Consider the following 23,573-nt stretch of genomic DNA (forward strand, 5'->3'; position numbering starts at 1 on the left):
TCTCCTGTCCCTTGCGAGAGAGACTATGATGCTTGCGCGCCTCCTTGATGTCGACTGTCCGGACCAAACCGGAGTTTATCCAGTGCCGTCGACTCGCCGGATGAGGAGAGCTCGGTGGGGGTGGAAGAGATCAGTGGTCTTCAAGTCGAAGTTCGGGACCCGTTGAAAGTTCGAAGCAAGTTCAGATACTTCGAACTACTTATAATTGAGCCTCAAAAAATTGTTATTGTCGAATTTTCACTTTATAGTTAGTTCTAAAGTAACAAAAGTAATATAAAAATAAGAAAAATAGTAGAAGTAGAAGAAATTTAAATTTGTCTTACATCATGCTTTTAAATATTTCTACATATTCTTGAAAGATATCAAAATTATAGAAATTATAGAAATTCGTACATGATTTATGCATAATCTAATTAGAAATTTTCCAAGAACGTAATAAATGTTTCCTTATAACAAAATTTACTTTTATTTTCTCGCACGGATAAAATTATGGAATACGCGATTATAGGACGCAGCGGAACTTTGAAGATCACTGATTTAGAAGGATAATCCATGCAGATCGAGACCACATGGCATCAGGCACGCATATACTCTCTTATACAGAATACAATCTTGTTTATAATTTTTTCTTTTCGGCATTATCTTGCAACTCAAAACGATTCATAAAAACGGAATCAATCAACATTTGAATAGAAAATATACTTTACTATTTTGGTATTTAATTTTTAAATTGTATCTGTCATAAACATGTAATATTCATAATATTCTTTAAAATAATAGGTTCTCAAATATATAATCAATATATATTAATAATAAAACTTTTTGTTATATTAGCTCTATTATGAATATTTTGTATTTTTTTAATTCCTCTCTGTTTAGAATGTTGCAAAATAAGGGCAAAAGAGATAAACCGACATATGTAGAAGAAAAAATAATTTCTATTTTTTATCAGGAATAAAATAGGATATATATATAGGATTTATGTATATATCCTATTTTATCGTCATCATTTTCAACAAATATACACACCATGTGAATTGTCATTATTTCTCACGGAATAATGCTTGCGACTAGATTAATTAAACGTTCGTTTAATCTCGCTTCAACGGATGACTTCTGTAGTAAAGGGCGGAGAACATGATGCTGGAGCTCAACAACACCGAGATGATAAAGTTCCCCAATAGCAGTACGTCGGCCGAGTCCATCCATATCGTGAAGACCCTCGCTAAAATATACAACATATAAGTATATTTGATTTATTTCCACAAATTATCCTACGCGCACAAAACTGGAAACTTACTCAAGTTCGTGAAAGCGGATATGAACCAGGTGAGGGGCGACACCGACTCTGCATTTTTAGCGCGAAGTATAGCCAATAATTGAACGATTTTACTGGAAGCGGAGATTGGAGTACACATAGGCTGAAAAAAGTAAAATGCAAATTTTTTTTCGAAAGATAATTTTTAGAACAAGTTTAAAATATTTAGCGTCGTAATACTAACCGCTAGAAGTGTAAGTACGATTTTCGGAACAATTTCCAACAGCAAACAAGCGCTCAGCGCAAAGTATATAACGGCGCATAAAAAGGACCAAATGTTGATCCTGTTCAAATATTTCAGCACAAGGAATATCAGTATATATTCCTGCGTTAATATTATCGGGTACTCTAGGTATGATAGCACCGAATATCCATTCGTGTAATTGTAACTAGTCATTACGGTGTAACTAAAAAAAAATAACATTTATAATAATGATTTATTATTTAAAAGAGATTTTTGTGTAATTGTTGGGAAAAAAAAATTACCTCGTCAATTCTAAGAATAATCCTAGCGTAGACATTTCATCAGCTGATTTCACGGAAACCAATTTTAATATCTGCGGAACTTTCAGTACGAAACACATGCCTATCGTTATCAGGCTTAACAAGTCCGCAAATTGTTGCAACAATGTCATCTTCGCAGTTTTTTTCCTCGCGTTTTCTTTATTACTACAAAAACTTTAGAAATTAAACTATGATAATTTCGGCTGGATTAATTCTTATATATGCGATCGGCGGATCACAATTTTATATTATCTAATCTCTTTGTATAAATATAAGCCGCGGCAATTGTCTGCGCGATGGAACGCACATTTAGGCCTTTTAGTTTTATAAAAACATATAAAAGAATCCGTACAATCTTGTCACTCGTCAGCCAATTTATATTACAAGAATCACAATTCATGTCAAAAGAGAGCGAGTTACAAAAATAGATCGCACAAGACATGAATTACAAAACATATCTTACGCCGATATTAATATTTCGTCGCAATAATCGTAGATAATTGCGCATACTCTTTTCAATGATATCGAAACAAATGTTGATACAAGGATCACATTTTTATGTCATACATTACCTTTTTTATTTCCGCGATTTACTGCGAGCCGCAAGTGCGCGTGCGCACGCAGGGTATAAAAGCTCGTCGCGATGTTTGATATCTGTCTATTCGCGAATACGGTGAAAGCTTGTCATATCTCCTACTCAGCCACTTGTACAATCAAGGAAGTACGATGTGAAGCATCGCCGAGCGAATCGGTGCGAGCTGTCAGAGTCTTCCACGGCGTCGCGGATTCCCGTATAGCGAGTCATCAAGGTCGTCCTCACGTTGCACCGCAGACACTTCTTCACTACCACCTCCTCGCTCTATGATTATATTTTATTTTTATGTTTACTGTGTGTGTACTGTGTGTGTACAGTATCCCTTTCTCCCTCTCGCGTTGCACTTATAAACAAGAAAGCTTGATTAGATATACAGTTGCTCGCGCGGTATATTAATATTACAAATTACTATATTACCGACAATCCATCATGAATACCGATTGAGTGCTAAAAGTTTTATCTATTGTACCAACGCGCGCAAAATTTGATATTGCGGTAGAAATATAGAATTTTAATTATATTACGCTGCCAATAAAAGAAATCGATCAGTACAATGATTTTATCGTCATTATAAGTACATTAATAACGTGCAAAATTGATCAATCTAAATCTGAGTTTCTAGTTTAAAAAATACAATTTGGATATTTTATATATCCAAATTATTATTTTTTAAATTACTCTCAGATTTAGATTTATTAATTTTATATATATATATATATATATAAATATATATCAAATTACAATTTATTAGATATAAATATAAATTTATATATAAAAAAAATAAAATAATATATATAATATATATATATATAAATATATATATAAATTTATTATATATAAATATATAATAGATGTAAATTATTAAAACTGTTATATATATATATGTCGTATGGCTACGTAGTGCATTTCAAATAGATATATATTATAATATGTCTATTTGAAATGCACTACGTAGCATACGACAGTTTCAATAATTTACGTTAATGCATTTCCTTTTGAAGATAATTATAAATAGTTATTAGTCTGAAAAACAATCGATTCTGCGAAACTGTTTGAGAGAGTATATGTAACATATATGTGAAAACATTTCTAGCTTTTATTTTCCACAAATAGCTTTTTCTGCATTTTAATAAAATAGATTACAAAAAAATAAAATATACTTTAGAAGGAAATAAATCTCTGTAAAAGAAAGATTCTTTCAGAGAGGATGAAGAATTTATTTTGTGAAATTGCAAGTTTCTTTAATTTTTGAATTGACTTTAGAAAGATTAAATTTTTTTATACTTAATATTTTCATCATTTAAAAACGATTGTTTATTCCAGATTAATTTTTATTACATTATGATGCTATAGATCATATATAGAAAAAAAACATCTCAAAGAGAGTTCAACACAAGAGACTCTCACTACATAATATTAATTTTATGCTGTGTATACAACATCCATGTCACAAAATTCAATTTCTATGACTATGTAAATATAATTACATGTAATGTAATGTAATCCTCTTTACAATTCATCACTAATGAATGTGTGGAGCAGTTTTAAATAAAAAAATAAATTAAATTTTGATCATGGATTATTTGATTATTATGTACAATTTTCAATGTTGTAATATACTGGTCTTTTCTAATCTAAGCGTTTCTAAAGATGTGTATCAATATTATTATTTCTTTATGATATTACCACAATGCCACGAATGCTAACTTATATTACTCTCTATGATATAAAAAACATCTGTATATTATATATTATATGAATCACTTCAATAATAAGATTAGAATCAGAATAGACACAATTATCTTCAAGCCAAACTTTTAGATGCTATAATAGACAATTAATAAAAATTATTATGAGAACCATGATAAATAAAGAAATAATCATTCGAGTGCCAATTACATCTCGTTACATAATGGATCATACAATGATCGATAATATAAATTACATATGGAGAATGCCATTAAGTGACTGTCTTGCAAAAATATAAACTGCAAGTCAAATTATATTGCAAGCTATGTCAAAGTAATGTATGCACTATACCGGCTGCTCATTTTCCGGTAAGTCTAAAATCTCCCCGACAAATTCCGTCACATTTGTGTCCTTCTGAGCATGTTCTACAATAAAGTCGAGTTCTAACAATTGACTGTAATTTGGACGGGCAGTGTAATTCTTCATTAGACTGAAAACAGATAGAATTATACATGAAAATATCTGTATATTGCTTAAAAGAAATATATGTACGCCATCTTGTGTGCTATCAAAACTGTTTAAGAGAAGTATGTATATATATAGTTTTTTCTGCATTTTAATGAAATAGATTACAAAAAAATTAAAACATTCTCCAGAAGGGAATAACATCTCTGTAAAAGAGAAAAAGATTCTTTCAGAGATAAAGAATTTATTTTGGGAAATATATCATACCACTTATTGATAAATTCCTCGAACGAAGGAGAGAATTTGCCAGCAGGTAATTTTGGAGCTTCATCCTTTACCACTTGTTTCAGTTGTTCGAACGGCGTACCCCATGACTCGTATGGAAATTTACCAGTGGCCAATTCGACGAGAGAAATCCCCAATGACCAGACATCCGATCTGATATCGTACTGCGACGGGTTACCCGACGGGTCTATCCTTTCTGGCTACAAAAAAGATAATGGTGGACAATATATTGAGAGAACACTGATACAATCTTTCCAAGAGTAAGATTCTACAGCTACGTACAGCCATGTACGGTTTGCATCCAGCATCAATGGTCTTGGCAACCGAGTCCACAAGGTAACCAGATATACCAAAATCGCAAATTTTTACCTCACCCTTCCGATTAATTAGAATATTGCTAGGCTTAACATCTCTATGAATTACCCGTAATTGTGAGTAGAGATAATGTAAGGCGCTTACTACCTGCAAGTATTAATACAAGAATATATATTTTTTGTACAGTTGTAAAAAGTTTCGAATAAACAGAAATTAAAACAATGTAGAAGAGAGTAAAAGAAAAAAGAAACCACCTTATTCTGTAACATAATTGAATGCTTAAATGATTAGTATATGTACCGCAAAAGCCACTTTTCCTAAAATATCTTCAGGAATGGCACGACCGTGTTTATATACTTTTGTATAAAATTTGTCAAGACTCATATCCATCACTTCCATGCATATCCATACATCTCCCTCTCGGAATAAGGCTCCATAAAATTGTACTGTGTAGGAACACGCTGAGCTACGCATGGAAATGTCTAAATCCATAAGTAGGCGTTTTTGTTCTTGTGTATTAACAGTCGCAGTTATTCTCTGTAAAGAAATGTCAGTTGTACATTTTTTTTTAACAATCATGTTGTTTTATACATAAAGATACAAGTTTAAAAAAATGCAGCTATTATAATATTACCTTGACAGCCATAATTGTACCACTCTGTTTGTGTCGCATTTTATCAACAATTCCGTATGCTCCACGACCAAGGACGCAAAGAGTTTCTAAATCATCAGCTTCTACAACAAACGTTTTTTCGTCTATTGTAATAGTAGTCCGTTTGTCTAAATTCCTTGGTGGTGTCCTAAAGAAACAAGTTCACAAAAATATGAATAGAGAATACATTATATGTATAACATGTGAACGTTGCTTCTCGTACATTTGCATCTTTTTAACTTTTAAAATATCACAACAAAAGTACTAAAGGTTCATATAGATATAATACACAAAGTAACACTATATCGCTGCTCTTCAAAACAGAAGCAAACCATCGCCAGTTTTACGTACACTGGTACGGGCGCTTCGTCGGAGACCTGCAGCTTCAGATTGCGTTTTCCACGACGTAGAGCCATGGTGTCGAGCTGCGATCGATGAAAGGGGTCCGCGCGAAATTGGCAGTGCTCCAGAGGAAAGTCAAAAAGAATTCATGGCCGTTGAAGGGCGCAGCGCATACGCGATCTAAAAAGATAAGGGAAAAACGTTAAAATTGAACTGCGGATCGGTCGGTGCTCTCGTCCGGGAGGCGGACGTTACGCGCGACGTTTAGGTTATTCCGCGGAGGAGTCGGCGTACGACGTCGAAACATGGTCCGCGTCGCCGCCAGGAGACGGTATCGCTACGTTAGGCTCACGTACTCTGTGAAAAACATCACGCTGCTTCGACGGAATCACCGCGCGAGAAATATCCGTATTCCTTTCGCCTCTCCGCACTCCGCGCTTGCCCATATATGAAGTTTTCAACAAACTTAAACTACACCGCCTGAAGTTGGTCGCGCGAAAATTCGCGCAGTTTTGCCACGGCAGTTCCGTTGAATTTCAAAGACGCGCAAACGTCTGCGATAATTAGCATTTTTCGTACGTAAAGATCCTACGAGGGATATAAATAATCTTGAAAAGATAGGACAAATGTAAAAAGCGTGAAAAAATTAAATTAAAAATTAAAAATACTTTGATTTCTTATAATTATGCGCGATTCGATAATTCTAGATGACTTTTTAAAAATGTAACTAGTACTGTTTTATGTGTATAGAGGAATTTTTCCAAGTTGTATTGGTGAGTCGATCAATTTTTGATTGACCAATCAGAACGAAAGATTTCAAAGGCAATCGACCAATCATAGTCGAGCATTCTCGTGATGTAATAAGCAAGTCCCTGCCACAGCAACCAATCAATATGTTCATTCATTTGCTAATCTTTTATTATATGGGATAGAAAACGAAAAATAAGTAAAATAAAAAATAGAGTATAATAAAATTTAATACTTATAAGTAATCCCCCTTTTTTTCAATATTTAAATAACAAATTGATACAAATAACAAAATTCTAATTATTTGAAGTCCATTTTTTTGTTTGTCAATGCTAATTCTAATTACAAATAATATATAACTCTTTCATGAATCATGTATCTTATTACAATTAAGCAATTATCGCAATTATTTTTTTAAATATATCAATTTCAGTTATTTTCAATTTGTTGTAATACAAATATATTGTAATGCGGTATTATAAGTAAATTATCACCGATAATGGGAACATTTTAAAATGTTTATTTATCAAGGATAATATTTATTACGAATTATAACAAATATTTTAAACATCTGGTCTACATACTCTTATAGTATAATATTACAGGCCATATTTAGAAAAATATACAAGATAAAAATTATTATATTCACATTTCATAACAAAATATATATAAATGTGCATAATGCCATTATATAAATTTAACGTTAAAGAGGAAGAGAGAAAGAGAATGTATTAATAGCATTTTGTGTTTTTTTTTTTGATTAATAGCAAATATTAATATTCTAAATATGGCCACACACATCACGACTTTTTATAAACATCTATTTATAGAAAAAAGTATTCCGAGCTATCATCAAAATTTAGATTTCACCATGTAACATCTTTTTATCAAATAAGAATTCTCCCAATTGTCCATGCATTTGCATCATTTTATCCAGAGTTGAGATTTTACCGGCGAGTTCGCGTTGTCCCTTATATTGTTCTTCTAAGAAATCGGTGATGAGGTAGTCTACCAACTGTAAAAAAAAATTATGGATTAACAACAAATATTTTTTTCTATACAAAGTCAATCTTTCTGCTTCGATCACAATACTCACGTGATAATCATTGAAAGGTGTTGTCTTTGTTGTCTTTGTTATCTTTGTTGGAGCTGCAGTTGTTGGAACTGCAGTTGTTGGAGTTGGAGTTGTTGGAGTTTCGCAAGTAATGATTATGTCGCGAATGTTTCTCGTTACTTGAGTTTCCAGTTTCAAAGCATCATTGAGAGCTTCCACTCCACTTCTCCACTCTTGGTGTGTGGTGTTGCTATTCTGTATAAAACAAAGAAAATCATTATTTATAAAATCTTATTATATAATTTTAAATCTATATTATTTAAAATCTATTATTTAAAATCTATTTCTTTATAATTTACATTTAATCGTCTTAAAACACTTGTGTAATGCTCGCAAAAGAGAATACTCACCAAAGGAAACTTGAGAAGTTTGCTAACGTCATTTGTAAGTTGCCCACGCATTAGCAAATATTCCATGATCTTTATTGCATGCTCCCTCTCTTCACTTGCGCTTTCAAAAAAGTACTTGCTGAAGCCTGGACGATTTATAGTATCGCGTGTAAAGTGAGCGCCCTATAAGAAGATATTACATGTACATGCAACGTAAATTGTTTATTATTAATTTAATAAATTATAGCAATTGTATGTTGGATTAAAATAAATTAGAATTTATGTACCATTGCTAAATATTTCATGGAAGCTTCGATTTCGATTTTGACTTGAGACTCCATGGCTTTTGTGCATGGATCAACTATATCTATCCATAATGTGTCTATTTTGGCAGGTATAAGTGTACCTAAAAAAGAATAAAATAAAAATTTTGTTTAATTATTATAATTATTATACAAATAAAAGAGTTTATAATTATAATTAATTATGTTAAAGTTTCCATTATAACATGTGTGTAATAATCCATCTTTAATAAATAAAAAAAAACATTATTTATTATTTTATCAATATGTTATCAAAAAATATTTTATATGTCCATAACTGATCAGTCATATATAATCCTGATAACATCTTTTCCTGCTGATAAAGTTTTATTTAATTAAGATAAAAAACAAACTTGTTATTATAAAAGTAAAAATTTTTATCACAAGATTTTTAGTTTTATTTATAACTATATGTATAAATGTATTTATAAAATGTAAATTTGAGTCATTGATTATTATTAATGCTTACATTATAATATCTAAATTTTAATAGATATTTAAGAAAATTAATTGTTAATAATATTGTTTAACATATAAAATGTATTTTACATGGTATAAAATTGATTTGAGATATTATAGTTATATGTATAAATAAATGTATTACAATTAAATATTTTTTTATATATATGACCGTGTTATAGAATGTATAAAAAAATTAGAAGGATTATTAATCATAAAGAATTTATTAGATCTAAGTTAATAAATTGTATAAATGAAAAAAGGGTTGTATACTAATGTAAATGTATGATGTACATGTTATACAACTTTTCATTAAAAATTATCTTCATACAAAATTATCTTCATACAAGCTTTTGATGAGATTGGTGATGAAGAGATTTCATTTGCTGATATATCGTACATGTATGATAAGTATTAATTATATAATTGATATTTGTCATGATTACTGTAAAGAAAGATCTTTTCTATGATAGAACCGTGATATGACATTTTTAAATTGAACTTTACATTTTATATGTAAGATACAAATAAAGTATACTTTATATTTTATATATATAAATTGATTATATTACATATAGAAAGTAAAAATTATATTAGCTGTAAGAAAAGCACAAGCAAGAATGTTGTTTATTTTTCTCCTTATATGATATAAAATAGTAGATTATCCTTCGTTTAAACAAATATATTGCAAAACGGAAACAAAGAGAATGAGATGTTTTTATTTTATATAAATTTTCATATAAAATCAATTGTATCGACTTGTATTATATTCATCGAGCTTTATATAATATTTGAAATAATCATATAGACATATTGATACAAGCCAGAGAACAAAGCTCAAGCAACTGCGTACTTGAGTGACCGTATAGTCATTTTGTTATCATATACTGATAACGACAACGATGTTGATTTCCTGCAACTGGTCTCTTCTCTAACCACTCTAGCTTCGTCCTCATTTCTATTTCGTAAAGCGATAAATATATTGATTCGGGTCATAAAAATAAGACTTGATATAATCGTGTGATCCGTGCATAAAAATTGTGCAGATATGAGTTACAAAATATGATAATAAATTGGAAATTCTTTTAGGATATATCCGCCATAAAGAACAAATGTTTTAACTTGGTACTAATTATGAAAATAGATATAACTGCGAGAGATTATACATTATTAAAATATACTTGCATGATTTTGTAATTTGTTATAAAAAGATTGTAAGCTACATTAATTAGGTAAATTTATATACTTTCATCACAAATAAGTTGATAAATTTTAAATGCAAGATCAGCATTGCACAATCTAACGTGCAGTTGGTTCATGATAAATATGCGTCATAGACATTTCATCATTTGCTTAATCAATTGCGCAAGGCTTTGTTAAAATGACAAACATTATTTGATATGCATGAATCAGAAAGGGACAAAGACTCTCCTTGAAATTTATGAGTTACATTTTGTCGATTTGTGCTATTCTAATGAGATTACACATGACTCATAAATATATCAATATGATTTGATAAAGTTCTCTAAAATTGTAATATCAACATTTTATAGCATATACAAAAATACAAATTTTAACAAATAATATCATTTTAAAATAGAAATAATCCTATAAATTAACACGATTGAAATCTTTACGTGTGTATATATTATAAAAATATATACATTCCAAGTTCTTGAAGCAAATTTTAATTTTCTGTGTAGTAACTCATATCTGTGTGAAATATTTACGACAAATGATACGATTGCTTTCACGTCTAATATAAATACTGAGATAGAGACAATAAGAGTCTTGATATGAAACATTCAGAACAAACATTCATAACAATATTTTGATCAATTGAATGAGCTTGATGGATAACATCCACAGAGGCTGTTCAATCAAAACAAACTATATACGTGTCGCTATTTACTTTATGCCCAGTCATTCTATTTCCCGCGAAGCAAAAACGGATATTTCATACAAATATTTCGTTAGCATTTTCTTTTGATACCTGGGCTCGAAGTTGGACTAGGAAGAGCGGAAGATTATGATGGCTGATGAAACGAATTATCATATTTTCCATATCGGAGAGGCGGATAAAAGGAGATACAGGATAGCGTCGAATATCAATGTTCTCGAACATGACACCACGTTTCTACAATGCCGCGTATCTGTAAATTACCCATGTTACAGGAAGGAGGGGGAGAAAAATAAAGAATAGAGAGAGAGAGAGAAAGAGAGAGACACATATATAAAAGAAAAGATATAAACGATATATATATATATATTAATACGACGATTATAAATACTTGTAATACTTTGTCCGATGGACGGAAAATTCCAAGAAACAAATAAAATAATAACTTACACTTGAGCCCGTCTCCGAATGTACCGCTGACGCAGGCCAGGGCGACGAGAAAGACGCAATACAGCTTCATCGTCCTCTTATCGAAATCGAACGTTACAGGTTATGTAGTTTTGCGAGAGCGAAAAAATGATGTAGAAGCTGGCTGGATGGTTGGATCGCACGGTGGATCGTTGATTCGCCTCGTTCAGAAGCAACCTTTATACGCACTGGTATAGAAGGGTGCCTTCGTCCGAGATAAGAGAGTGTGTGGCGACTAAACGTGTCTTACGCAGTCATCGATCACCTAACAACAATTGTCTCGAGAACGCGCGACATTCGTACTTTAACCACAGGCGGGGTGGAGAGAGGAGAGAGAAGAGACCCTTGGAATCTCTCCCTCCTCTCCCCCGCTCGCCCTCTCGTCTGCCGACGTACTGCGCACGCGGCGACTGCGCATGCGCCGCGCCGCCCAATTCCCCCCCTCCCTGTCAGCTGACCATGACGTGTTACGACTCTGTGAAAAAAGCCGTCTACGCGGCGGCCAGCGTTCATTATTGGGGGAACGTCGAAGCGAGAGTATTCACGTTACTTCCAATTGGATTTTGCGGAGTCGATCGCAACGAATATATATTCGAAAGAATTCAACTTCGATAATCTTCTTCCACATACACACACGTACGTATAGATAAGATATAATAAAAATATTTTATTGCGCCCGAGGGCGTTTCTTTTAATTTTGTGCTTCCGTATACGAGAATTACGCGAGTGCTACGCACTTCGTTAAATGTACGCCGCACAAAATTTTCGATCTACGATCACGCACGTAAAGCATGTACTTAGGCTCTTCTTCAACAAGCGCCGAAGATTGTTATCTCGCGATCAATCTTCGAGACCTTCTAATTTCGATACCGATATCTTCGAGAACTACTTTGTTTTGCATCATGCAGCTTAATCGTGACTCATTGTTTTTTTTGTTCCGACTTCTTCGAAGCGACTCATCGTAAATAGAAACTTTTTCTTTATTATTTCAATTTTCGTGTTATCGTATTTATACAATTGGAAAATACTTTTTATAAAACGAGATAAATTTAAAGCGAGAAAAAATTATAATAATCTTAAAGTGAAAATTTTTATCGGTTCCTAATTTATTTATACAAGATGTATAGTTTGATCTATAACTAATTTAAGCTAGTTTAATCTATGACTAATTTAAGTTAATTTATAGTTAATCTATAATTAGAAACACGAAATATTCTATAGATGTGTGTACTTATAGCTTTATATACATATTTTATTTTTATAATGCGTTAAATTTCAGCAAAGATGTTGTTCTTCGGAGTATTGTCTATCGTTTTACTGACTGCCTCTGCAGAATACTGTTACAGCGATGTCCAGAAAGCGTGCGGCACTCAACCTAACAGTATGTGGATATTTATTTAAAAATTTTTCTAAAAAAACGATTTAATAATATTAAGAAGACATTATTGTGTTTATATCATTTTGTTGAATTTAAATTTGATCATTTATGTAGCTTTTTAATTTAAGAATATGCACAACTTTTGAGATATACATTTATATATATAAATAAAAATTAGACCTGTTTAACTATTTGATGGACTATATGTATATAGTTTTAAGAGAAGAATGCATTGTCTTTAATGCTTTTAGATGACGGAGAAATAATAAATTGTAATGCCCAATATGGAGCTATCGTAGAGCATCAGCCTGATCTGCAAGCATTTGCAACTGCCAATATTGAAACGAGTTTCGAATTTCTGCTGATGTCCACACATTTCGGCAATTACGAAGCCCAAAGAGAAGGATTTAAGGGACTCTACCGTAAACTTTCAGATCAATCATGGGCAGACGCAATAGATTTAATCAAATACATTACAAAACGTGGCGGTAGAATGGACTTGAATCAGTATCCACACTTTAAGAAATCTGTAAATATCTATTTGTCTCAACTTGTCTTGCTCTTATAGGAGAAGATGTTATTAATATTATCATTGTTTACAGGCCAAGGACAGTAAAATTTTCGAATTGACCGAAATGAACAGTCTCGCTAAAGCGCTCGATACCGAGAAGCAACTCGCCAGTGAAGCGTTAAATATCCATGCTCAAGCGCAACTCCATACCAAACGAGACGCAGATATCGCTCATTACATCGAGGAACACTTCACGGAATCATTGTCCGAGCGTGTGCGAGACCTGGCAGGTTATTCAAACGACTTGAAGAATCTGTTAAAGGACCACGATCCATCCGTTTCCTTATTCTTGTTTGACGAATATCTTAAAAAAGCTTTGTAAACAAAAATAACTATACAAATGTAATTTAGAACACGTATATATGTATACATGTTTACGTTTGAATCATATTAATATTATTTTATCTTTATTTTCATTGCTAAAGATCTTTTGTATGTAAAATACAAGAAATAAACGCATATAGAAATTTGTTTCCTATATTCTGTGTACACGCTGCTATAATAGAATATCGAATAGAATATCTACATTTATATTTTTCTTCCATCTCTTTCATAAATTACATTGCGCGCGACTGATACAGTATCGATACGAAACCATTTAGATTGATATGCCTAATCGCATTTGTAACAAAGGAGAATTTATTATATAGAATTCCTATGTATTTGTGTGTTTCCAACAGATATGTCTAATCATATCACACATAGTACAAAGTACAGGCACAGCAAACGCGTACATTCTTCAAATTCATACAAATACATTATACAAATATGTAATTTGAAATACACTCAATGATTAAGATATAATAATATAACATATGCAATATAATCTCGAAACATGTAACAGAATTGCAATATTGGCGCCTCTAGCATGCGACAGAAACTTGATAGATACTATCGATATAAAATATTGTAAATGATATACATATATATGTATATTTTTTATACATATGTATATAATTATCGGGGAAGACATTTCCTGCCAAAGACGCCTATGACAAAATGATATTAAAAATATTCACTTATCACATATAATTGAAAAACGTGACATTTGAATTAATTGAGCATTATTTATCAGTTGTAAGGAAAGTAAATTGTGTCATAATAATAATAGTGTTGAATGTATTACGATTTTTTTTTGTTATTGATGATGTCTATGTATTTTAGACTAGAAAGTTTTGCGCATGTAGATCTCTTCATAATTAGATATGTAAAATATATCTATTAGTTTTGCATCAGAGAATAAATTTATACTGTAATTTTACTGACAGCCATAGTTTTAGGCAAACATATATGCGATATGTATTCTTCGTTATTATTCATTGCATACTACAATATCAACATCTAAAATGAATTGATATATATAGTATATAATATTTCATTTCATGTTAAATGCAATTACTATTGTATATCCACAATATGATACTACTAAGTATAATTGTGTTTATATATGCTTATTACTGTATTATTACATTTCCCCTCTGTTTCAATTTAACAAAACATTCTTCTCATCACACACAACTTTCAACTATTCTTTTCAATCAATATTAAGCAGTTATATTAATAATACTAGTATAAAATATAATTTGATAAATTAATTATTACAAAGAAAGATTGCTCAGTCATTCTACATAATATGAGAATTTAAATCCACATAATAAATCAATATGTTTACCAAATGATCCCAGGAATCTGCCCACGACAGGTGAAACGCGAACCACCGGACACCCTGTATATGTACGTATTATTAAAAACCACCATGTATAGAGAAGAAAATGAAATACATTAAAGTTCAATCAGAGTAATGTCCATATGTAATCATAAAATCTAGTTATTCTAAATCACGTTTGCGCATATTGTCTTTCTACTTTTTATTAGAGTCATTTTTTAATTGCTAAATTTGTTAATCCTTATCTCATCATTTATTTTGTCTGTTCTTCTTTTCAATGAGAGAACGTGCTAGAATATTCAATTCTTTATTTCATACTCTGTAGAAATATTTTTAATAATTTTTATAATAATCTATATAGCTAAAATTTGTTAAAATTCAATATAAATATATACAGTCTTCTAACGATATGTTTGATCTAACATTATTTTTATGTCATTGTATACTATACTGTAACATCACTCATGGTAATTTTTTTGTGTTACCTGTGGAATAAGCATATAGATATTATAATACTTATAAATCCATATATATAAATTGAAGATCAATAAACTGATTCATATGTAATTATATAAGAAACTTATTATAAATAGATACTTACACATATGCTATTTGGTATCTTTATCAATCTGTACATTTAATATTTTATAATGCAGATTTGTTTTTCGTCAATCTATTTTATGCATTATGTGTGGCTATATTGAACAAGAAATCTCAATAAGAGACTAAATTTTAATATATAAATTGTTATCAATATAGCAATCTTTTAAATGGAATTTCTTATCGATGTTACAATTTTAATATGTACTAATAAAGAAGCAAGCTCAAGGTCTTCGCTATATATGTTTTTTAATGGGACGCTTCTATATCCCGTTCTCAAACAGCGCACCTAAGAAACATGAAATATAAACTCTTTTGAATTGAGACAAAGATCATAAGTAGGAATATTCTATTTGATACTAGACATAAATATTTTTAATACAATTGATCAAGTACTCACTGGATAAGTAGCTTGTCCTATGAAATTACTATCACCAAACATATCTTCATCTTGCACTAAAAAGCGTATAAGAGCAAAATATGGATTGAATATCTCAAATTCACACGATTCATTCCACATTGGATTAAATCCATTATCCGCTGTAAGTTTAAGAATTATATTTGTTGTAATCATATACATTAATAAAATTATCATACGTCTAAATAAATATATAATTCAAGATTAAAATATATTTACGTATTGTCTTTGTTGTTAATTTCGTTCCAGAGTCAAAATCCGCTCCAATTATTTCGACTTCGACAGATGGACTGGCAGTGCCTCTTCCCGATCTCATTAAATGTCTAGCTCCAATAATTTTTAAACTGATTTTAAGTGATTCGACTCCATACAATGTATTTTTATCATATGGATTAAAGTCTTGTTTAAACATGAATTCCGGTTTCAATAAATAACCACAATTGCCATTCTCTTTAAATTTAGCCTGATTTAATTGCATCGATTTGTCTCCAGTTTGATAATTCAAAGCAACCATCTGACAACCAGCATTCCACATTGGTACAGGATTATAATTAGATGAATCAATACGTTGTCCTTTTGGATAGACTCTGCTAAATTGAATCTATAAAAAACATACTTTTTGTTTTCTAATTGTCTGTTCTCATTTACGTATTTCGATATTTCATCTATTTGTATTTATACCTGATGATATTTTATAAAAAATTTATTCTCTTGTTGACACATTAATTTTTCAGCCTTTGTTTCCGGGAAGCTACTCATTTCATTGAACGTAAATCCCTTAGTTCTTATTCTTTCTATGTTAAATGCGACAGATCTACAATATACTATAAGATTAGACATCTCCTTGGCTATTCTCCATGCTCTCTCCATTTCCTTGTGCTGACTTTCCTAAAAAAAAAAAAAAAAAAAAAAAAAAAGTCAATGTATATCTATTAATAAATAAATTTTGTACAATATAAACTACATATTTACCCTAACACTTGCATTTTGTGCAGTCTCTTGGATACTTGACATCCATTCTAATGCAGTATCTTTTGATGGTGTGGCGACTTCAAATACTGAACACATACTAGGATTTTGTATCCTTAAAATCCATTCCAAACCTAATATTTCCCCGACTCTTACTTCTACTACAGCACCCATGATATCTAATGAACCTTTCTGCAAGCTACCAAGCATCATGGAATCTGCTGACTAAAAAAATACAAAATGTTCTTGTATTGTAGACAGAATACATATAATATACATATAGTGAATTTTATATCAGTTATAGCCCCTTTGCTGATTCATATACAATACCAAATATAAAATTTGGGACTTACATCTCCCTGATTTTCTTGTTCATCGATTTCTTCTACATAATTAGCAGGAAACCAATGTTGTTTTTTACCACCGTAATCACCCATCCACCATCCTCCACGTTGCACATTGACATTAGTAATTATAGCATGCTTGACTAATGTCAATTCATCTACTCTTTTAGCTTTATAATCATAAATAGCCTTAACTGTAACCTTTAAAAAATAATTCAATACATTAATTTATCTTATTAAAATTATATATAGTTATAATTATGAAATCTAAATATGTATATATATAAATTCAATATTTTTTGATATAATCTTATATTACTTACTTTTGATGTAAAGCTTGTAGGATCCATATAACCTGGGATACCGTAAACAGATCCGTCATCATTATCCTAAATAAAAAGAAAAATAATTATGATGTAGTACACTTTATGTCACTTCCAATACTTGGGCGCATTTCTCATGCCTTAAAAAAAAAAGAAAAAAAAAATTATAAAATTAATTGCACATACCAATTCCATTCTTCTAATAATATCTTGATTAATAGGATGGCTCAATTTAATCTTTTTATACAATGGATGTCGTTCATAATAATTGATTAACTCAACTAAACTTTCAAACTGTACAGTTCCAGTAGTATAGAGCCTGCCTTCAAGTTTTATTTTACAGTGCTTTATTTTCTTTTCCGCTCTATAACAGTATAATTAACGTAGAATTATAAATTAATATAACAAGTTGCAAGTTATACATGGTGCTTAAGAGAACATACCTAAATGAAATTGCATAGCAATCACTTTCTCTTTCACTAGGTCTCACTAAGAATGCGCCATCCATAGGTATACGTTTCAACATTTCTTCCGCTGCAATTCGAGTACATTCAGGATGCCACCATTCTTTCTCCTCATGTTTGTTTGGTTGTGGCACCGGATCTTGCAGAGTAATTAAAAATTCCTATATATCAGAAAGAAAGAGAGAAAAATAAAAATCTTTTATAATCTTAGTTTAAAAACTTTTTTTTATTTTCAATCTATAAATAAGTCTAAAATACTTTTTAATTCTTTTTATAATATATTCAATTTCTTGATCTACTTACTTGGCTTCTAAGTGGATGATTACGGTAATGAGTAATTAAACTGTATAAGCTATCAAAACAATTGGTATCGATAAGATAATATTGTGTTTGACCCATTTCTTGTTTCAGCTTAATGCGACAATGGTTCACTTTTCCTTTACGCCAAAATGATAAACAATAGTCACCTACAAATGTAACACATTGTCGCACGAGAAATGTACCGTCTCCAAGGTAGGAATAGTGGCGTAATAATTCTTCGGCCTCCTCTCTTCCTCTCGCTAATTTTCCATGAAACCATTTTTCGCCAAAGTGCAATTCGTCATTCGGCGCGCCCTTTTTTGGAGATTAAATATTATTAAGTATTATTTTAATATCTCAATCATCTATATATATAATTCATATATCAATCATGCATATATATAATTCATATATCATTGCAACAAACATATTTATCATGTTATATATGCATAAATATATCGTACATCTGACGATCTCCGAATACTGCTTTCTTCATCGTCATCATGTTCCGTTTCTTGTACTCTTGAAAATGTATCCGTATAAAATAGCTTCTGTTGTGTCAGTACAAAAAAATGAGAATTCCATTCTCTATCAATAGGATCTTCTAAATAAAGTATTCCATTTTTTATAGTATTCCTAAGATCCATCTCCTGTCTGCTTTCATCATTCCGAACAAGAAACGAAGATTCGTCGACCCCGTCAGGAAGCTTCTTGTGTTTTAATAAAATTTTTCTGCGCAACGCGTATAGGGAAGGTAGACAAGTTTCATTTTTGTCAACAGGTTGAACTAACAACATATCGCCAAAGACATCTTGCATAGTTATTGCCATTTTACGTTGTTGCGGTAAAGTACAATTATCCTCAATAGATAAAATAACAGGATACCTGAATAAAAGATATATTATTAGAGAATAATATAGTAATATAAAATTAATTTAAATTTCTTTCTTTCTCGACTTACTCAGATGTAGCAAAAGCATGCTCCTTAATAGTTTTAATAACATCCAAAAATTTAATTTTAGTAGTGAGAGTATGTCCATGGAATATAAACGGCATTCCATCTGGACCATCCCAACAATCAAGTTCTATACATCTGCACCCTGCTCTTAGCGCACGCACATAGGCCTGACAGCTACTTTCGCTGCTAATCTGATCTCCCATCAAGTATCTGTAAATTCATGTAGTTAGAATTTTATTAAAGAACATCTCATTTCTTTAAAGATTACATACGTGTTATGCGATGATGCTATCCAATAATGTGCAAGAGGTCGAGTCATATCCTGAGAAACTTGATTGAATTTTTGATTCCAGATATCATTTTGTTTAGAAAATAAGAAATCTATCAATTCTGAGAAAGTAAAATATGGTTCTTGTATGTCCCTTTGAGAATCTTGTAAATATTCCCTAATAAAACGAGATATCTCTAATTCATTATTCCCCAAACTATCTTGCTGTTCAGTTATTAAAAAGTTCTGGAATTCTTGAAGTGTGACAGTTGGTTCAATTTGGGAATAATTCAACAGTTTGTGCCAATCTGCAAGATTCTGCAAAAAATATTTATGATAGATAAATAATGATACTTTTGTGCAGATGTACAGAAATAGTAAGACATACATTCTGATCAAACATTAATTTGTGATATAGGATAACAAAATCATCAAATCCAAGTTCGTTTCGATTTCTTGTATCCACTTCTTGAAATAGTTCCCTCAATCTATTTGTTGCAATTTTGCAATTCACTCTAGGCAAAAATGCTTTCACATCCTTCAATGTGACCCTATTAGCCAGCATAAATAAAAAAAATCAAGTGATATAGATGATAGTAGACATATAACGATATTCTTATACATATATATATATATAAAATAAAATCTATTAAGGATACTTACGTTTCACGGGAATTTTCCATTGCATAAAACTCTTTTCTAAGCCATCTTTCAACTTGTAAAGGATATGGTGCATTTATAGTGTCTTGTACCAAGTAACGCAGTCCCTTAATCCACAGTTCACATTCTTTTTCGCTAAGAGCTGAAATAAATATAATATTTTAAGTATTAAATAATATACAATACCTGTCTGTAGTAAAAATAATTAATATTTATAACATACATAGCAATAGATTTATATATTTACCAGATATAGAAAGAGTTTTCAGTCTGAATTCTGATCCATAATACACAACAAAGCACCTTAAATTCTCAATTCTCTTAGCATCTTCAGGCCATTTTTCAAAGTCTTTAGATTGTTTACCTATTCTAACTTCTTTAACTTCTCTTATTTCCACTGCAAAGAAATATCCGAAATTAATATATGCTGCAAATATAGGATATCTATGACAACCTTAATAAATCTTATCCATCAATAATGCATATATACTTGTTAAAAATTGAAAATAGAAGAAAGTATATATTAATGTAATTAAAAAAAAAGGATCTCAATGTAATATAAAACATGATGTTTAAAACATGATTTAAAACTTATTTTAATAGCTCAAAGATTGTTGGGATAAAATTTATTATATATAACTTATATTATAAGTTTAATTTTATTTTTAAATTTATTCATATGTAAAAAAACATGCAAGAGTCTTTTCTTCGCATTTTAGACTTATAATGCATCTTTGGTTAATATTTTTCTCATTTTTACTGCAGATATATATTTTTTAATATGTAGTTACATATCTGTAGACATATCACTGTATACAAAAGATATATGTACATATGTCTGAAATATTACATAAAATTTGTATTCACAGATTTATGGACATAAGCTGAATCTTACTTGAACCATCAAAAGGTCTAAATGTTGCACTCCTTGACCAAACAATTTGCCTAGTTTCTCTTCGTATCATAAGAGTTTTCTTTTCTGGCCGCTTTCTTGGAAAAAACTTGGTCACTACAGTACCTCTCTCCAGTTGACTAATAATTTGTTCCATTTCAGGTATAATTCCATTCATTTTTGTAATTAATATATTTACACTCTGCAAAATATATCTAATTTGAAACAATTTTAACTTTTACATTACTTGGCTTTGAGATTAATTATTATTAAAGCTTAATATGTAAAGAACTGTGTAAAATAATGTTTAATAATTTAAAATAATGTTTAATACTTTAAAATAACATTATATAATTTACAAAACTAAATGAAATAATATTGAGAACTTGCTGGCAAGCTCTTTGTTACATAGAAAATATGATTGTTATAGAAATAATTTTTATCTTGTAAAATATTTTGCACAAACAATTTGTACAAAATATTGTATATAAATAATATTTATAAAGTTAACAGTTAACAATCATTTTTCAATCGTGTGTTTGTATTACTGCAAATTTTTTTCTTTGTGCATCTTAAAAGTATGTGAAATTAAAGACTATTTTAGTTTAATGTTTATACCGTATATATATTTCTGCATATAACTCAAGTTGATTTATAATTATTTTTCGCTATATTTTCGCATTAATTGTATGAAAGAAACTATATTTTCCTTAGTCAAAATATCTTTTCATAACCTTTGCAATGTAAACATAACCTAGTAAAGAATATGGCACGAAAACTCGAGATTACTTTCCGTGGAAGAACATAATCGGGACATGAAATGATTACAAATATAACTGATAACATAGACATCATATGTATTTCGCGACTCTTTGCCTCTCTAAAAATGCCAGTTTCAAAACTCAATTCCGCAAAACGCATCGTGCCATTCATCTTTTTCAATGCATCATTATTTTTATCACCCCTCTTCCCCGTCACGACGTCTCGCGATGTTTAAAGATATATCATACCTGTCTCCGAAATGATATGCTGTATTGATGATATTATGCGATAAAAAAATACGTTTTATTTATCATGTGTAGGTATCGTTTGCACAACTCGCGTTTACATGGATTACTTCCGGTGCGAGGTGACGTTATGTTTCGTATTCACTCAGCATCTTGGACTGTATAGATATGTATATAGAAGATTTGAACTGCCAGTTGCCGCATTGTGTCATAGACTTATGAAACTTGTAGACTGTAGACTTGTAAAATGTTTTATGAGGAATTAATAATAATGAAAGGGGGAAGCGAGAGGAGAGGAGTATTATTAGGGTGCGTTCGGTTTGGGCGCTTACACGCTTAAGGCTCCTGGCTCCTTTCCGACCATGTCGAAATCGTGACGTCAGAGGCGAGAAAACACACGCTAAAATTTCTTAGATGCCATTTCGAAATAAAAAAATATTTCGATGAAACAGCATTTCAGATGGCTTTAACACACTCTTAAAAAACCCCTCAAACTATCCTTTCCCCTTTATAATCAATCAACAGCTGTAAAATGTAATATTATGAAGCCCAGTCCGTCTGGTCTTTGCACATGCGCAGTCATTCCGCATGTCAAAGTCTGATATCTCGATCATTTTACAGATGTTGGTTGATTATAAAGGGAAAAGGATAGTTTTCGGAGGTTTTTAAGAGTGTGCTAAAGCCATCTGAAGTGCTGTTTAATCGAAATATCTTTTCATTAAAAAATGGCATCTAAGAATTTTCAGCGTGTGCTTTCTCGCCTCTGACGTCACAATCCAATATGGCCGCGGTGAGCACCCAGGAGCCTTAAAGCGCTTTTAAGCGTTATTCACATCGTTCGCTTTGGAGTTGTAAGCGCGCTCACAGATCGACTAATGACGTCATCGTGACGTCATAACTTCTGCTCACAAACGCTTATTCCTGCGAGGTAGAGCAGCGTAAGCGTGAACAAGCGTAAGCGCTTACGTTCATTTCGAAACGCATTGTTAGCGCATGGTATCAGTGAATTTGACTTATGGCCTAGTTTACATCATTATTTGATACTCGTATCAAGTAGTGCATTTGAGCTCATCAGCTAATGAATAAACGAATTTAATAGTTATATTTACTATTTGATATGCGTATCAAACGATCAGTGTAAACTAGGCCTGTGACAAGCATTATGACAGAAATAGTTTTTTTAAAAGATGCGGAAACCGACCGCGTGTACAAAATATATGGAACGGCAGATGAAGTAAAAAGCGTATATT

The 23,573-nt window shown here is 31.0% G+C and overlaps 5 protein-coding genes across 11 annotated transcripts; 1 reads left to right on the forward strand and 4 right to left on the reverse strand.

Annotated features, from left to right (window-relative positions):
* Positions 1–2: 2 nt before the first annotated feature.
* LOC145934501 (solute carrier family 66 member 3) lies at positions 3–2,718 on the reverse strand. 5 transcript variants are annotated; one of them, XR_014425043.1, is made up of 6 exons: positions 2,395–2,718; positions 1,805–1,996; positions 1,503–1,725; positions 1,301–1,421; positions 1,030–1,225; positions 3–138 (listed from the first exon to the last, which is right to left on the reverse strand). XR_014425043.1 is itself a non-coding variant. In XM_083034969.1 (5 exons), exons 2-5 carry the CDS (start codon positions 1,951–1,953, stop codon positions 1,092–1,094), a joined length of 627 nt encoding a protein of 208 aa, XP_082891095.1. In that variant the 5' UTR covers positions 1,954–1,987; positions 2,395–2,718; the 3' UTR covers positions 397–1,091. The 5 variants fall into 5 exon arrangements, 2 of the variants coding, with proteins under 2 accessions (XP_082891095.1, XP_082891094.1); XR_014425042.1 differs by having other exon boundaries at positions 123–195; XR_014425041.1 differs by lacking the exon at positions 3–138 and adding an exon at positions 168–254.
* Positions 2,719–3,756: 1,038 nt separating this feature from the next.
* Positions 3,757–6,716, reverse strand: Lic (dual specificity mitogen-activated protein kinase kinase lic). Its single transcript, XM_083033876.1, has 7 exons — positions 6,522–6,716; positions 6,175–6,345; positions 5,806–5,971; positions 5,472–5,708; positions 5,139–5,318; positions 4,839–5,056; positions 3,757–4,596 (listed from the first exon to the last, which is right to left on the reverse strand). The coding sequence occupies exons 2-7, from the start codon at positions 6,237–6,239 to the stop codon at positions 4,452–4,454; spliced, it is 1,011 nt and encodes a 336-aa protein (XP_082890002.1). The 5' UTR covers positions 6,240–6,345; positions 6,522–6,716; the 3' UTR covers positions 3,757–4,451.
* Positions 6,717–7,409: 693 nt separating this feature from the next.
* Fer1hch (ferritin 1 heavy chain) lies at positions 7,410–11,801 on the reverse strand. Its single transcript, XM_083035056.1, has 5 exons — positions 11,488–11,801; positions 8,643–8,761; positions 8,377–8,538; positions 8,009–8,221; positions 7,410–7,927 (listed from the first exon to the last, which is right to left on the reverse strand). Exons 1-5 carry the CDS (start codon positions 11,555–11,557, stop codon positions 7,772–7,774), a joined length of 720 nt encoding a protein of 239 aa, XP_082891182.1. The 5' UTR covers positions 11,558–11,801; the 3' UTR covers positions 7,410–7,771.
* Positions 11,802–11,982: 181 nt separating this feature from the next.
* Fer2lch (ferritin 2 light chain) lies at positions 11,983–13,932 on the forward strand. The gene is made up of 4 exons (XM_083035055.1): positions 11,983–12,141; positions 12,785–12,886; positions 13,135–13,412; positions 13,486–13,932. Exons 2-4 carry the CDS (start codon positions 12,790–12,792, stop codon positions 13,774–13,776), a joined length of 666 nt encoding a protein of 221 aa, XP_082891181.1. The 5' UTR covers positions 11,983–12,141; positions 12,785–12,789; the 3' UTR covers positions 13,777–13,932.
* Sl (small wing phospholipase C gamma 1) lies at positions 13,621–22,690 on the reverse strand. Of its 3 annotated transcripts, none has more exons than XM_083035054.1 (19): positions 22,327–22,690; positions 21,320–21,518; positions 20,672–20,821; positions 20,428–20,566; positions 20,153–20,315; positions 19,769–20,082; positions 19,500–19,706; positions 19,003–19,423; positions 18,542–18,853; positions 18,218–18,399; positions 17,961–18,138; positions 17,775–17,840; positions 17,461–17,652; positions 17,123–17,332; positions 16,820–17,026; positions 16,358–16,739; positions 16,121–16,260; positions 15,722–16,009; positions 13,621–15,605 (listed from the first exon to the last, which is right to left on the reverse strand). In XM_083035054.1, exons 2-18 carry the CDS (start codon positions 21,492–21,494, stop codon positions 15,887–15,889), a joined length of 3,561 nt encoding a protein of 1,186 aa, XP_082891180.1. In that variant the 5' UTR covers positions 21,495–21,518; positions 22,327–22,690; the 3' UTR covers positions 13,621–15,605; positions 15,722–15,886. The 3 variants fall into 3 exon arrangements, with proteins under 3 accessions (XP_082891180.1, XP_082891178.1, XP_082891179.1); XM_083035052.1 differs by having other exon boundaries at positions 17,111–17,332; positions 22,327–22,687; XM_083035053.1 differs by lacking the exon at positions 22,327–22,690 and adding an exon at positions 21,935–22,303 and having other exon boundaries at positions 17,111–17,332.
* Between the last annotated feature and the right edge of the window lie 883 nt (positions 22,691–23,573).

This window comes from Prenolepis imparis, unplaced genomic scaffold (assembly GCF_030444845.1).
Source record: "Prenolepis imparis isolate NDT839.2.m4 unplaced genomic scaffold, iyPreImpa1.0 SCAF_3, whole genome shotgun sequence".
NCBI lineage: Eukaryota > Metazoa > Arthropoda > Insecta > Hymenoptera > Formicidae > Prenolepis > Prenolepis imparis.

Bases quoted from the DNA above. Each gene is read 5' to 3' on its own strand.
- LOC145934501 (XM_083034969.1), bottom strand. From the start codon at position 1,953: ATGACATTGTTGCAACAATTTGCGGACTTGTTAAGCCTGATAACGATA. The intron at 1,726-1,804 runs GTAATTTTTTTT...ATTTTTTTTTAG, and splicing joins TTATTCTTAGAATTGACGAG to TTACACCGTAATGACTAGTT. The intron at 1,422-1,502 runs GTTAGTATTACG...TACTTTTTTCAG, and splicing joins TCGTACTTACACTTCTAGCG to CCTATGTGTACTCCAATCTC.
- Lic (XM_083033876.1), bottom strand. From the start codon at position 6,239: ATGGCTCTACGTCGTGGAAAACGCAATCTGAAGCTGCAGGTCTCCGAC. The intron at 5,972-6,174 runs GTACGTAAAACT...TTGTTTCTTTAG, and splicing joins GACGAAGCGCCCGTACCAGT to GACACCACCAAGGAATTTAG. The intron at 4,597-4,838 runs GTATGATATATT...ATCTGTTTTCAG, and splicing joins GAGGAATTTATCAATAAGTG to TCTAATGAAGAATTACACTG.
- Fer1hch (XM_083035056.1), bottom strand. From the start codon at position 11,557: ATGAAGCTGTATTGCGTCTTTCTCGTCGCCCTGGCCTGCGTCAGCGGT. The intron at 8,762-11,487 runs GTAAGTTATTAT...ATTCTTTTTTAG, and splicing joins ATTCGGAGACGGGCTCAAGT to GTACACTTATACCTGCCAAA. The intron at 7,928-8,008 runs GTGAGTATTGTG...TTTTTTTTACAG, and splicing joins CACCTTTCAATGATTATCAC to TTGGTAGACTACCTCATCAC.
- Fer2lch (XM_083035055.1), top strand. From the start codon at position 12,790: ATGTTGTTCTTCGGAGTATTGTCTATCGTTTTACTGACTGCCTCTGCA. The intron at 12,887-13,134 runs GTATGTGGATAT...TAATGCTTTTAG, and splicing joins GTGCGGCACTCAACCTAACA to ATGACGGAGAAATAATAAAT. The intron at 13,413-13,485 runs GTAAATATCTAT...CATTGTTTACAG, and splicing joins ATCCACACTTTAAGAAATCT to GCCAAGGACAGTAAAATTTT.
- Sl (XM_083035052.1), bottom strand. From the start codon at position 21,494: ATGAATGGAATTATACCTGAAATGGAACAAATTATTAGTCAACTGGAG. The intron at 17,841-17,960 runs GTATGTGCAATT...CTTTTTATTTAG, and splicing joins TTATTAGAAGAATGGAATTG to GATAATGATGACGGATCTGT. The intron at 17,653-17,774 runs GTAAGTAATATA...TATTTTTTAAAG, and splicing joins CTACAAGCTTTACATCAAAA to GTTACAGTTAAGGCTATTTA.